The 14,545-nt window shown below is 40.0% G+C and overlaps 1 protein-coding gene across 1 annotated transcript; it reads left to right on the top strand.

The window, feature by feature from the left end:
• Positions 1 to 863: 863 nt before the first annotated feature.
• On the top strand, positions 864 to 14,283 carry LOC119745493 (cleft lip and palate transmembrane protein 1 homolog). Its single transcript, XM_038221864.1, has 14 exons — positions 864 to 1,010; positions 2,287 to 2,499; positions 2,954 to 3,112; positions 4,038 to 4,155; positions 4,774 to 4,859; positions 6,007 to 6,127; positions 6,440 to 6,539; positions 7,627 to 7,774; positions 9,359 to 9,452; positions 10,429 to 10,619; positions 10,767 to 10,859; positions 11,571 to 11,706; positions 12,596 to 12,763; positions 13,859 to 14,283. Exons 1-14 carry the CDS (start codon positions 918 to 920, stop codon positions 14,041 to 14,043), a joined length of 1,905 nt encoding a protein of 634 aa, XP_038077792.1. The 5' UTR covers positions 864 to 917; the 3' UTR covers positions 14,044 to 14,283.
• The last annotated feature ends 262 nt before the right edge of the window (positions 14,284 to 14,545 follow it).

The following is a 14,545-nucleotide window of genomic DNA, read 5'->3' as shown; positions in this document are numbered from 1 at the left end:
AATGGTCTATTTTGCATTTCATTAATTCGGTGCATGATTTGTTCAGAACCAAAGGGGCATTTTTACAGTCATGTAAGGTCATCCTTTTCAAATTTCTTTCAAATTACTCGTCGGAAACGGCACGTGTAAATAGACCCTTGGAATTTTGCACCATGACTGGAGAGTTCTTTGTTCCTGTGTGATACACTTGAGTAGGTACTTTGTGCTTAACTGAATTTAGATAATAAAACCTGCCCACTGTCATGGCACACCGTGCAAACGGTCTACAAGGAGGGGAAACATTCCTTTTTAAAGGGAATGTACAACATCTGCTTTTCTGCAATTTTCAGAAATAAATGGATTTGGAGCCTTAGTATATGTTATAGCAAACATTGTTAAACTGACTTGATTTACATTTTGGGCTTGTACATATCCATGCTGGAAAAACCAAGAAAACCAATCATGTTCTTGTAGTCTGGTTCCCTGACCCCACTTAAGATGAAACAGAGAAATGTAAAGACTTTGTGGGAATTGTGAGGTCAAAGAATAACTCTAGCAAGCTTGTACCCCTTCACAGGTGGGTAATCAATTGCAAAGAAAATTCGGAATAACTAAATATGAAAAAATAGGAGCAGTTTTTGAAAAAGCCATTTTTTTCCAACCCTGGTCGGCCGACCAGCGTTGGAAGAATACAGTTTTTGTTAAAAATGTCAGCACACCAGGGGCCACAATTTTAAAGGATGCTTTAGACTGCCAATCCCTAACAATTCAGTAAGGTATTTCACGATAACTTGATCATTTCATTTTTTGATGTTCGCAAATGTTGTATCTTCCCTTTAAACCATTAAGTTGTTAGAGCGCCCTCTTGTGGTCTTCCAAAACTTGAAATGACGTCGTGTTATTGCTAAATATTCATATCTTTGCCATTTAACTTCAACATGGCGGACAACACATCTGCTCAACCTGCGGCTGGTGATAGAGATGTGGCTTTGGCAAACGGCTCTGAAGTCGCTGAGAATCAAAATGGACAGGTAAAATGATACATCTAATCCTGACAAATTCCACAAAATGTAATTCTGTTGAATTGAAGCCGATTATCGGGTGTAAACTGGTTTGAGAATTTGACCGGTTCGCGGTTGATGACTTGCGAAACTCGCCATGCTCGCGTGCATGGCGTGTGTGCGCGCATATCGCATACGGCATTCGCATTCCTACTAAAACCATGGAGGAAGGAATTCCTTCCTCCATGCTAAAACGAAAGAGGGACCCGTATTAAACTTCACAGGAAACAATGTTGCAATCTGACGCTGCTTTTTTCTTCTTCATATATCATCTCAATGAAGGTCAGTCACTGCAAAAATGATGATAAGACATGAATCTGGGACTGACATGACTGAGATTGAGAAGTGAGACACAGACTACAGTTCCAATTTTGTAAGGAAATAGGCCTTAGAAAATGTTCTTGACTCTCCCATGACTCTCCATAGACTTTGTACACAACCGCTGACATGGCTGAAGAGGCGTCAGGTTGCAATATTCTTTCCACTTCACAATCGTCGTTAGTGAAGCTACGGGCACCTCTTTCGTTTATGGAAAGAATATAGTATCCAGACATCACTTTTTTGGCAAGTGTACAGAGTCTATGGAGAGTCAAGTGCATTTTCAAAGTGTTTTCTAACAAAATTGGAAATGCAACAATTAACAATTAGCAGCAAAATGTTTAATTCCGTACCTTCAGAGGTCTACTTATCTTGTAATTTCGGACAGAATACGATGGCTTCGGCTGCATGGCGTCACTGAAAATGCATGAGATCAGTAGTCAAGCGTTTGACCAATCGAGCTACCGAAGCGTTCTGGTTGGATGGGTAGTTATAATATAGATTCGCAATGGTGATTTTGCAATACCGTAATGATAGCAGTTGAAAATCGCGTTTTGGCTGCCGTAACGATAGCCGCTACGAAAAATTAATGCATTTTTCAGTTGATGCCATGCGAATAAATTGGCATTTTTTTTTATTTAGGGGGCATGAGGCTGATTGCCATCAGCAACTTTTCTGAACTGATCACTGCTTTTGAGGAACATTCTAATCTGTTAACAGTCACTTTCAAGCATTTTTAGAGTAAGCAATGAATTAAGGTTTTCCCAGTTAAGTCCAATTGCTCATTTGCTATATTCTCGATTTCCTAATCTCCACCATTGGATTTCCAAGTTTACTAATCGAGATTCCTGTCACCAGTTTCCCAAGATGTTGTCACAGTTTAATGTTTGATAAATATAATATTTTATATGAATATTAATAATGACAGGCAGGAGGCCAGCAGCAGGCTGCGCCCCCACAGAGCACCTGGCAAACCATCAAAGGCATCGCCTTCCGCATCTTTGTCTTCTACATGGTCATGAGTTTCTTCCGTAAATCCTCCACGCCCACCGAGGACACGGCCGTTACTACAGAGGACGGCAAGAGTATCGCCTCGTCGAGCAAGATGGCCATGAACCTATTTGAGACAGGAATGATGATGGTAGGTTTAACCCTAACACATCCAGCAATTTTTTTTTTTTGCTGGGAACTTCCAGTTCAAGCTAGTCTGGAATATCCACTTGCACGCAAGGGTCTATGGTTGGTATTTGTGCAGATCCGGCGATTAATTATGCAAAACAACACCACGTCTTGACCTCCAGATTTTGACCATTCAGTGGGCGCCTTCTATCGGGTCTCCGGTAACCCGTTGTGTTACATAAACATGGCAGTAATTTGACCACTCAACAGCTTAGATCACATTTCTACACGAACTGACGTCACAATTTCTAAAGTCTGGGTTCAATCTAACGTTTTGAATATGGAATGGTTTGAATGGCACTGCATTTTGTATACTGAAGTGATTCATCATCATTAACTGTTTGTCTTCTCTTCCTTGCTCCCTCCCACCCCCCCCCCTTCCCTTCCCATCCTCCTGTTTCTCCGCCCACCCATAGGATCTTCGTATCTACATCTCCGACAAGGATCAATTCACTCAGTTCAACGAGAGTCAATACCTGTTCTGGGAGCTGACAGACTTGGAGTATGGAGACTGGGTCGGCGGACCCAATGAGGACGGATCGTACACAATGTCGGACTTTGTAGATGTTTCTGAGGTTAGTCTGATGTCCCAGTCTTCCAATTTGGAATTCTCAACACTCTTATAATTGCAGTTATAGCTGTAAAAGAAATCTATTCTTGCTACCATCATGTCACTAGATGCCCGAAGACCCACCTTTTAAAAAAAAAATAGTTGTGCCAGTTGATTTTATCTTCTGCTTCTTCTTATAAAATCACTAGATTGAAGACAACTCAGGGAATTAGGACCTAAAACTTAGCTGGTGAAATACTCAAGATCTCATCTTTAACTTTTGAATAATTAAAATCAAAGTCGACCTGAGTGATTTTGTTTGCCATGTTCTTCTGCACTTTTTTCCCATTTTTCTGGTCGTACAGTTTCCTACTTGTGTGGGGGACCAAGTAGGTCATCAGCATTTTGCCCAATATCAGCAGTTGCTAATGCTTAGGAATAGATCATGTTAGCACAGAACCGCCTAGGCTACGATCCATCTTCAATCCCTCAAAATCCTCCAATTGCCGCTATGTAAAAATTTGCTCCGAAATCATCCGTTATTTCTTACAGTAGAGGGGTGTCCACTGCCTCAATCCTTCAAAATCCTCCAACAATCATTGTAATACAATGATGAATTTCCAATGATATCCAGAAGCAGTGCGGATGATATCTAGTACAATCTAGGCATAATTTATGCATGGCTAAGCATAAATAACACAAGGTGCAGCTTAAGACCTTGACCCAATGCATCCATCAAAATTGGTAAAAAAATGGAATACAGCCTCAATCCTCCACAATCCTCCAAAAGCCTCCAAAACCAGCGGGTTGATTTCGGAGGATTGAGGGTTAAGACAATAGACCATAAGCCAAGTACATTTGAAATGTAACTGGTATGAATATATTTATTATGGATAATGTAGTTATTGTGTTTTATCATGATAACATGTTGTGTATACTTTTTTTTCTAGGAAACCATGAACAATGGTTCCCTCTACGCTCACATCTACTTCACCAAGAGTGGCTACTCACCAGATCCAAGACAGAAAGGAAAGTACGCCAAAAGATACACAATCTCCACATCCAAACGTGAGTATCAGAAACCTTCACAATTTCTCCAAGGAAAGTCTTTTCAACGTGAAACAGATTTTGAAGTTTAACCCTAACCCCCAAGTTGAAGACTTTTACTAGAAAGTATCCTGAATCTGCCAAAATCCACCAATTTTGTCGTGAAAAAAAAAGTTTGTGTCCTGAGTCCATCAGTATCTACCAGTGCATCCCATCAGCACATCCACCAGTGTAGTACATATACCTCGTACACAACACACATATACCCAACTTTGAGATCCTGAATCCATTAAAGTCCCCCAACTGCTCAATATGGAGGTATCCTGAGTCCATCGAAATCGTGCAGTACCGCAAGGCTTACTGTCCTGAATCCATCAAAATCCCCCAACTTTTTCAATATGGAGGTATCTGAATCTGCTGAAATCCTCCAAAACAGGGGTGTGGATTTTGATGGATTCAGGTATGTTAGAGGTAAGCATAGCAAATCGGAATTCAGCAATATGCCTGAGAGAGGAATGTTATATCCCCCAAGTTTTCTCTGTTAATTAGAAATGCAGCTATTGTATATTTGATGGAGGAAAACATTATTTATTCAAATGAGTCTTATCTGTAACCAATTTCTTCATGAATTGATCTTAGGGTTAAACCGTTTCAAGAAGCGTCATTTCACCAAGACAAAGAACCTCCTGACGGGAGCAACAGAGGCTAGTGAGGAAGATATCAAGGTACAAAAGGACATTTCTCTTTGTTTAAAACTCTCCCTCTCTGGTTGGCAAACTCAGCTACACCATCACAGCAGTCAAAATCAATCAAGCGACTGTTAAGAAGTCCCTTGTTAATTTGATATAGCCATGCTTTGACTGGAGGTGATTGATATGCCAGCTGTACCTACCAGTTACCTGTTTTGTCTGTGACTGGACACAGTGTTTTCACGAATGTGATCTGACTGTGTTTTTACTAGTCTGTATACAAATGCATGGCAGGGGAAGTGGAAGAACGTTTTGACTGTCTGTGACTGATCAAACTTATTTGCAAATGTAAAACTGTTACGAATTAAAGACATTTACTACTTAAAGTTGGGTAAATTTATGCATAAGTATATGAATAATGCATTACCTGGTTGTTTTAGCTCATATTTTACGTTATCATCAAACATACATTCACACAATACTCGAAGTGCTTCTAGAAAAAATATCCATGTTTGTTACAGTCGAACGTCCTTGTTTAAAAACAGTCTTATTCAAGGTGGTGTAAATTACTGGAACAGTCTTAGTGAATCTTTGAAAAAATCACCGTCACGGGCTGTATTTGTCAAAAAAACTGAAAAAACAACTTCTTGATGCATATTTATAACTTTAATGTTTAATTGATTTTGTATTGTTCAGGCATGCAACTTTTCCTCGGATCTGCTGATTTCCTCGTTTTTTACTTCTCATGAATGCCATTACAAATTGAAAAATACTGTACAAAGTCTTGTGTGGTTTGGAATTTCCTTGTTTTTCCTAATTTCCCAGTTGCATGCCTGATTGTTATGTCTTGGTACCTGCATGCACACTCATATGCTGTTGTTGTCCCTTGTCCTGTCTGTCCCGTTGTCTGTCACCAAAACCTAAATGTTGTCCTTTGTGTCATAATTTGATAATAAACTTAACCTGTAATATCGTATTTCAACTTATTGTAAACACTGAACATCCAAGGACAGCATTGAAATAAATGTACTATTCAATCAAATAATTGGAGGGTTAAGCAATCTTTATAGGTGATGGAATGCACACTGGGATTTGTGCAGCATTCACATCTGCATTGCTAGACATTTGGAACCCTGCTGAGTCTATTCTTTCACCCTATTTTCCCCCAACATTCTTTTTCCAGAGGGCTGAAGAGGAAGGCCCAACTCAGATCGTCTCCCACTGGCATCCCAATCTCACCATCAACATTGTGGATGACCACACCCCCTGGAAGCGAGGCAGTGTTCCACAACCACTTGATGAGTGTAAGTAATAACCAATCACAGAGCCTGGCCAGCAGGAACCATGACATCATCATTCTTATTAACCAATGACATTAACTCAATTGAAGACTCATCTATGAATATTCATTAATTTAAAATAAAGGTTTTTATGCAATTCAAGCAAGCTGGAAATGACCAAAAGTTATTGGGAAAAAAAACAGAGAAAAGAAATACATGCATGTGTTCCCATAGAATCTGACAACTATACTTTTTTATAATGTGACATGCGCTCCCAAAATTTGTGCCCAAAATTGAAAATGTTAACATATGTTTTTATTCATTGTCCTCAATCAGTGGTAAGGTTTCACGTATCTGGTGATTACTATCCCATCGTGTACGTCAACGATTACTGGAATCTCAACAGTGACTACATGCCCATCAATGAGACCACACCGTAAGTCTTGTAGTCGTAAGACTCTATACTGCTCCAAAGAGTTCAGACTTTCTCACCTTGCATTTGTCGTCGATGAATTGAACTGGATATTGAATTGAAAATGGTTTATTAGGAATAAAATCAATGTTCCAGCCCACAGGCTGAATTACATGATTTACACAAAGACCAAAAAAGGTGAAAATTAAGGATTAAAATTCACATCAATTAAGATACAGAGATTACATTACAATGTCGTTAAAAAGGGAATTTTGAAGAAAAAAAATTAAAAAGATGATATGCATTAAGAACAAGTTTTCAAAAATTACAATGATGAAGTTACTACATGATGAGGAAAGATAAACAAGGTTTGTTAAGAAAAATATCATATTTGATGAACGTAAAAAAGAATGTTAAAGAATGTTCTTCACTTTGATTTTGTAGAGATGGAAATTTGTAATCAAGTATTTTCGCAACAGAGTGTCATGCATGTCATGTTAGTCTTTACACTCAATTAAATGTTAGTTTATGTTCACAATTTCAACTACATGCCACATTGCAGCAACTGTTTTGCTGGTGCGCTTTGCCGAAGGTTTACCGCACTTCCCTTGTACAGTTCACTTCGGACCCATTATGTAACATGGTGACATTTATTGGGCTCTCTCACTGACCCATGTGACCTGGCCTACATCCAGGTACCAGACAGTCAGCGTCGCCATTTTAGTAGGCAAAATGGTATAGCACCGCGACCAAAAGGGTAGTAGGCAAGCCTTCAAATCTGTGATGGATGGCAAAAACTGAGAAAAACGCAGAGCCAACACCTAGTGCTGGTTCAGTACGTTTATGACAACCCTACACAGCACAGGTAGTGACCACTGTGCCATTTGATAAAGAACTGGCAGTTAATTCACGTGAAAATAACGCCTACTGTCTAGTTTACAACGCACAATGTGGTTACTAACCTAACGTTTGCCTACTGCAATGGCGGCTGATCACGGGGAAACCGGATGATCGCGTGGTACTTTGACCCTTTTGTTCTGTAAAGTATCCATAGTAACCTTTATAACAACATCACTCGCAAATTGATGTTTTTCTTCTTTCTGATCCACAGACGCCTACCCCTGTTCCTGACCTACACGCCAATCTCCTTGTTCAAGCTTCAGTTTTATGCTGCCCAGTCCATGCGTAATCAGTGGACTATGATTCTTGGCGATGGTGGAGGCGGTGGGGAGGACGATGATGAGCAAGATAGCTTGAAGGTGAATATTCATATAATATTGGATGGCTTTAAGGAGGATATAAGGACTATAACAGTATTCTTGCATCCCCCCAAAAAGCCATCCAATATTATTATGGTTTACATCAGGCTGACCTAAGCCGAAAGAAATAAATCCAATAATGCTATCTTAAATAGACGTCTGCTTTCCTTCACTTCCACATTAATGTTAATTTAGAACTTAGACAAAAAACCCGCTAGCATAAGCTTATCCAAGCGTCTCAAAATCCATCAGTAGATCCTTCTCGGCCAGATACGCTCGCAGAATATTTAATGTCTTCTTGGTTGCTCTCAAGGTATTTTAAGATATTCCTGAGTCAGGCACAAGTCAATGGAGAGGTTTCGTATCCCAACGGATACATGTGTACATACTTTTAGCTGTTATCAACCATTATCAACCGTATCATTGTTGGCATTGCATATGCATATTATCGGAACTGTTTCCATATAACAGCAGTAATCTAAAATGGCAGCCTCATATCAGAAAATCAAATCATAAATGATTGAATAACTTCAAACTGATGCATAGCAGGGAGTCAGGTTGGCGTAGCGGTACTTTCCTCACCTTCCACCGCTGTGACCCGGGTTCGATTCCCGCCTAGGCCAATATGTGGATTGGGTTTTCAGTTCCTACCTGATTCTGTGGGTTTTCCCTTAAATATTCTTCTGGGGTTTTCCTCCCACTTCTAAAACTAAGGCGCTTTTGAGGAATCCTTGGTTTCATTACCAGAAATAATTAATAATATTAATTAAAATTAACAATAGCGATATATCCATGCCATGTACACCACTAGTAGATTTCAAGTTGCATTATTATGTCGCACTTAACTGTATCTGTTCGCTTGCAAAACCTCTCTAATGATTTTACCAAATCACAAGTCTGGTCGCAAGTAACAGCGGATGGCTAGGGATGAAGGAATGCATTTTTCACAGTTCATTAGAATTGTTTGTCACTTGACGGCAGATTGGAGATTTGTGAGTATTTTTCATGACCTAACGAGGAACAGAGCTTGAAATTTTATCAGAGGTTGTCGCAGAAACACACAACTAACAAATGAAAATTACGATCATGTGATATCACCCCAAACTTGCATTTATGGGTTCCAAACAGTGGACTCGGCAAGTTCGATTGTCATTAATTAGACAAGGTTTTGATGACCAATGTGCTGAATTATTTAAAAATTTGTTTTATTGTATTGTAAATTTACTTTTAAAGTCTGGTTGTATTTTGTTCCCCGGTGCTTTACCAACAAAGAAATTGACTGGAGCAGGGTGTGAACCTGCAACCTCCAAATTGTCATTCCAGTGCTGTACCAACTGAGCTCTCCAGCCCTATGTTGGTGGTTCCCCATTTTGTCAATGTCTTTGTTCAAGGGACGCTAGTCAGAAGCCATAAACCCGTATATGCCATGCAGCCAGGGATCACGGCCAAAGTCAAGATGCTGGCAACATTAGCAATGCGTAAAACCTAGGAAATAGCACATGGGAGTCACTCAGAGAGGGTGCGGCTTTTTATTACAAATTTTCAAATAAACCAATTATAATGTTTTCCTATTCTTCAACACAGAGAGCCATGCTGGAGACCAACCCATACCTTCTTGGCCTCACGTTTGTCGTCTCCATTGTGCACAGTGTCTTCGAATTCCTGGCTTTCAAAAACGGTAAGGGTTTTCTTGTAACGTCCAACACCTTCAGTTCAATACCAAGACATGGGTAATGCAAATGATTAAGCAACACTTTCAATGCCCACATGTAAGTGACGCTCATGTTAAAACTCACCCATGCACTTATTGGTCTTGGATATTCTGAAAATTCACTAATGCAGTTATGATTCTTAAACACTCTTAGAACAACTCTCACAGTGTTGTATTAAAAAAATGTACCAGTATTAAGAAGCTATTCAAATCGTCACAAAGGTACCGTAACCCCTGTAACACACACTTCTGACCTTGCTTGTGATTGCTTTTGACTGACTTGTGATTGTCTGTTGATCATTAGTTTAATATCCAGAAAATATTAAAATAGATAAATTAATTGATATCAGGAACATTACTGTAAGATCACTTTTTGTGCAGAGCAAAGCATATCATCATAGTCTGCAACATTGAAGCAAAACGTGGGTCTGCTTTAAAACTTCCTGAAAGATATCAAGACTTATGAGTATGATATTACATTGAGTTTTTAATCAAAACTAAACACTCAAAATGTCAGTGTTTGAGAGTTGCCCTGTTTGCCTGTTTTTTTGTCAGCAGTCATGGTTTTGTGTCACTTACCCACAGACCAATCCAAGCATGCATGTCAATTCTATCATGAAGGCCCCCTTCAGTGGCAAAAGCATTGTGCTAGCTATTGTTCAGATAATCCATCATGGGGCAGTTGCTTTGTACAATAGTTGGCACAGTGCTTCCGCCATCGAAGGGGGCCTTGTGTGTCTACAGTGATGACGTGCCCACAGTGATGACGTTCCCAGATTCGTTTATAGACCAACTCAGGAGGCCCCCTTCAATGGGGGAAGCTTGCAAGCTATTGTGCAACGCTACTGCCCCATGATTTATTATCTCAACAATGCTGTGGCCATCAATGGGGCCTGAGTGAGTGTACAGAGTATTACCTCCTTTTTTCTTGCCTCATTTTCAGATATTCAATTCTGGAACAATCGTAAGTCTCTGGAGGGTCTGTCCGTACGTTCGGTGTTCTTCGGTGTGTTCCAGTCACTCATCGTGCTGCTGTACATCATGGACAACGAGACCAACTTTGTGGTCAAGGTCAGCGTGTTCATTGGGCTGATCATTGAGGCTTGGAAGATCACCAAGGTCGTCAATGTCAAGGTAGGTTGGTCCCTCCCTGACGAGAAACAAAACAAATAAACCTAATATAAATGTATAAGTGTACATTACCTTCAATTCAACATTGGTTTTACTGCTCTCTCCCCAACCCATAGAGTTTTCTAAATTGCTTTTCCCCCTCTTCCTCAGTTTGATACAGCTAATCCCTACCTTGGATTCATACCCGTACGATTTGAAGACAAGTCGTCCTACACCGAGTCATCTACCAAGAAATATGATACGGTGAGTAATTAAGTTGTCTGGAATTTTGTGAAAGAATGTACTGAAAAGGAGTTGCTTCCTAAAATAACTGTGAAGTGAATTTCAAAAATGTAGTTTGTCAATATGTGCATGAGTTGATGTATCAAGTTACATAAATGTTCATAGCCAGTCATTGATTTTGTATCCTGGTATCATCCATTTCCTAGTGTACGCACCTACCCCTAGAACTATGGGGCTCCACCAAGCGGTGAGCCCCATAGATGGAATGCCAACATTTGCTATATACTACTACCACACAAATTCAAGACAGAAAGGAACGTATTTTCTATAATATGCTAAAAAACCGCTGTACATTTTGCCTCCAAACTCCGTCTGGTACTTATTGACATACTCAAATTTGTTGTGCTGAACAAAGAATGGGTCGAATCGGTCCCTATTTTGAAGAAAAAAAGATGGAAAACAACATTGGACGTCTGATTTTACGTGATCGCATGCAATGACATCTACGATCGCGAATCCTCTGGAAGTTTGTAACATTGGCTCATCTAGCTCCCAGACCCATTTTCTTGAAACTCAATGGTTCTTGCGTCTGGAGTGCTGAATGGTCACACATTGTGACCGATGAAAACTGGTGTGCAAATGAATAGAGGTTTTCAGTGGCTCACGTAATCCCACCCACACCTATACCCAGTACATCATTTAATCATAACTGTATATCATTGTTTTCCTCAGATGGCCTTCAAGTATCTGTCGTGGCTTCTCTTCCCACTCTTAGCCGGTTACTCAGTCTACTCAGTCATATACCAAGAGCATAAAGGCTGGTACTCGTTTGTGCTCAACATGCTCTATGGCTTCCTCCTTACCTTCGGTGAGTCACATCTCAAACTGGCCTTTCTTAAATTTTATTATTTGTTAAGCCTAACTCCCTGGGCATTTTTGCTAGGATGCAACCTCAATCTTGCAAAGTCCTCCAACTGCCTTCATGTAAAAATTGCCTACAGCCTCAATCCTGCAAAATCTCTGTTATTTCTTGCATGTGGTCCTTGGAGGGGTGACCACTGCCTCCATCCTGCAAAATCCTCCGGCAATCACTGTCAATATGTTGAGGCAGATTGGGGAGTGTGGCCTAGTGGTTAGGGTTTGTGACTCATGATCAGAGGTTCAGGGGTTCGAATTCAGCTGCTGGCCATGTGTTGTGTCCTTGGGCAAGCCACTTCACCCCAAACTGCCTCTCTCCACCAGGAGTATAAATGGGTACTGGCATTAGCTGGGGAGTAACCTGCGATGGACTAGCATCCCGTCCAGGGGCAATAGAAATACTCCCAGTCGTTTCTCAGGATTTCAAGTATAATCAACACCTTAATTTATGCACGGCTGAGCATAAATAACACAAAGTCGTAAGACCTTGACACAGTCCATCCACTGAAATCAGCTACGCATTTTTGCCTTAATATATACTTAATGTTTATTCATAAATGACAATTTAACCTATTCCGATTGATGGAGAGCCAATTGCGTGGGTGGTTTCAAACCCCCATTTAAACACCGCTTGGCATTCAAATGGTGATGTTAGAACAATCGCAAGATTCCAGACTCTGTGCCAAATGTGTGCATCAAAGCCGCGGGTGAGCGGCTCTAACCGAGTGCTTGAAACCACAGTGTTAAGTATAGTCCAAAACTTAGCATTCTAAAGAAATATAAATGCACCACATTGTTAGCCACTCCTCTCTTACATAATCATCTTGATTTTGGCACAGGGTTCATCATGATGACGCCCCAGCTCTTCATCAACTACAAGCTGAAGTCCGTGGCCCACCTGCCGTGGCGCATGCTGACCTACAAAGCACTCAACACCTTCATCGACGACATCTTTGCCTTCGTCATCAAGATGCCCATGCTGTATCGCATTGGCTGTCTTCGCGATGGTGAGTACCACAGTTTTAATGCAACCCAGTTGGGAGTTTCAATTCCTAGTGAGTCTGAGATAACGTGACGGAGAAGCAATCACTGTAAATTGTTTTGCCCATGAACAGTCAATAACCCTTGGAAGGGTTGGAGTGGGTTAGAAGAGTCGGCGATTCAAACACCATCTTGTGTGCTTTACGTGCCTCAACAAATAAACTCATTAGTGTTTGAAAACCATTACTTTCATTAATTAACCCCAATCCTGTTTCCAATATGTGAATATTTGTATCACATTCAACTAGTACTGTAGTGAATCCATCAGCATCAATTTGATTTAAAGGTAGAGAAGATCATTTGCAGTTATTCAAAAAGTAACTTGTGAAATTATTTTTAAAAAGCTTACTTGGTTTAAAGATGGTAATGGCAATAAACTCCCTGTGAAATTATTCTTTCTGCCATGCTGTCATTTTGAAAAACACAATAAAAGAATGTCATTTCCAAAGATGCGTCAAGTGACACATTTTTGGAAATTTCTGTTAGTAGTTTGATGGGTAATTCGCCGTGAATGGGTGCGTGCAAGCATTGACGCACACGTGCACACAGTAGCTATAATTCGTCGGTTTAGCACGCGACATTGCGTAGCTGCAGTCGGCTGAATGAGAACGTGTCCCGGATGCTGATTTCGGGCACATTTCAAAACATACCTCCCCAACTTTTGAATTGAAATCGAGATCCTAGAATATTGTTTTCTCAGAATGTACAGACATTCACAGAGCTAAAACTTCATGTGGTTAGTTGTTAAGCACCCATCTTCAGATTTTGAGCACTTTTGTTGTTTCAAAAAAAAAAAAAGAATGCACAAATGACAAATGATCTTGAATGAATTTGCGTAAACTTTTCAAGGATTTTGGTAAGCAGTGCTTGTTAAAGCCTGCTGAATCAAACAAAATCTAACAAAATCTAACAGCTACAAACAAAAATTATGTTCATTACTCAGAAAAAAATTGAAATACATGTAAAATGAATATCTTAAAAAAACCTGTATATTGCCCTTGTTGGATATAGTTGGTTGTTATTCACTTGATCAAATTGTTCCCATTGATTTCTTTGAACAGATGTGATCTTCATAATCTACGTCTACCAGCGCTACATCTACCCTGTGGATCTGAAACGAGTCAACGAGTTTGGCACTACAGGGGAGATGCACATTGAAGCAGACGGCAAGACCCCCGTAGATGCTGCAGGGGAACAGGCGGCGATAGCCCCGCCGAAGAGCCAAGAAGAAAAGAAAAAGGACTAGAAAAGTCTCTTCACTGGTACACGAGTGGCTCACTGGTTGATGCCACATTATCTAAGTAGTTCTCTGTGATTATATTCCTTGGTGTTTGGTTTTTGGTATCATGGCAATCGGTATTGTGAATTGTTCCGTTCTTTCTTTGTGTGATGTCTTGTGGCAGTGTGGTTGTCTTAGTTTAATTCTTACGCCAAAATACAAATATATTGGCTTGGTAATTCATTACTATGTATTGTCTTGAGTTATCATAATAATGGAAGTTTCACCAAAACAAGCTGTTACTAATCAAAATTAAATTTAAAAAAATCCCTTGTGACGGTGATATTTAAAGAGACTAAAACAGTATTGCATGCAAGTTTCATTAGTAACTTAGATTATCAAAAACAAAACAGGTTCAACAAGAGTGTGTGTTGCAAAACAGAACCAAAAAAATTACTTATGCTTCAGAGTGTTCTGCAGGATTTCAGAACGTAGAGCCCAGTCACCTTTAATGTTTTAAAGGCACATG

The sequence above is a fragment of the Patiria miniata genome, unplaced genomic scaffold (genome assembly GCF_015706575.1).
Source record: "Patiria miniata isolate m_02_andy unplaced genomic scaffold, ASM1570657v1 HiC_scaffold_7, whole genome shotgun sequence".
In the NCBI taxonomy this organism is placed as follows: domain Eukaryota; kingdom Metazoa; phylum Echinodermata; class Asteroidea; order Valvatida; family Asterinidae; genus Patiria; species Patiria miniata.
The sequence above is the reverse complement of the archived record's forward strand: the minus strand, read 5'-3'. Positions and strand labels throughout refer to the sequence as shown.

Coding starts and splice junctions, on each gene's coding strand:
- LOC119745493 (XM_038221864.1), top strand. CDS start 918: ATGGCGGACAACACATCTGCTCAACCTGCGGCTGGTGATAGAGATGTG. Junction 3,113..4,037: donor ACTTTGTAGATGTTTCTGAG/GTTAGTCTGATG, acceptor TTTTTTTTCTAG/GAAACCATGAACAATGGTTC. Junction 10,860..11,570: donor CTACCAAGAAATATGATACG/GTGAGTAATTAA, acceptor TGTTTTCCTCAG/ATGGCCTTCAAGTATCTGTC.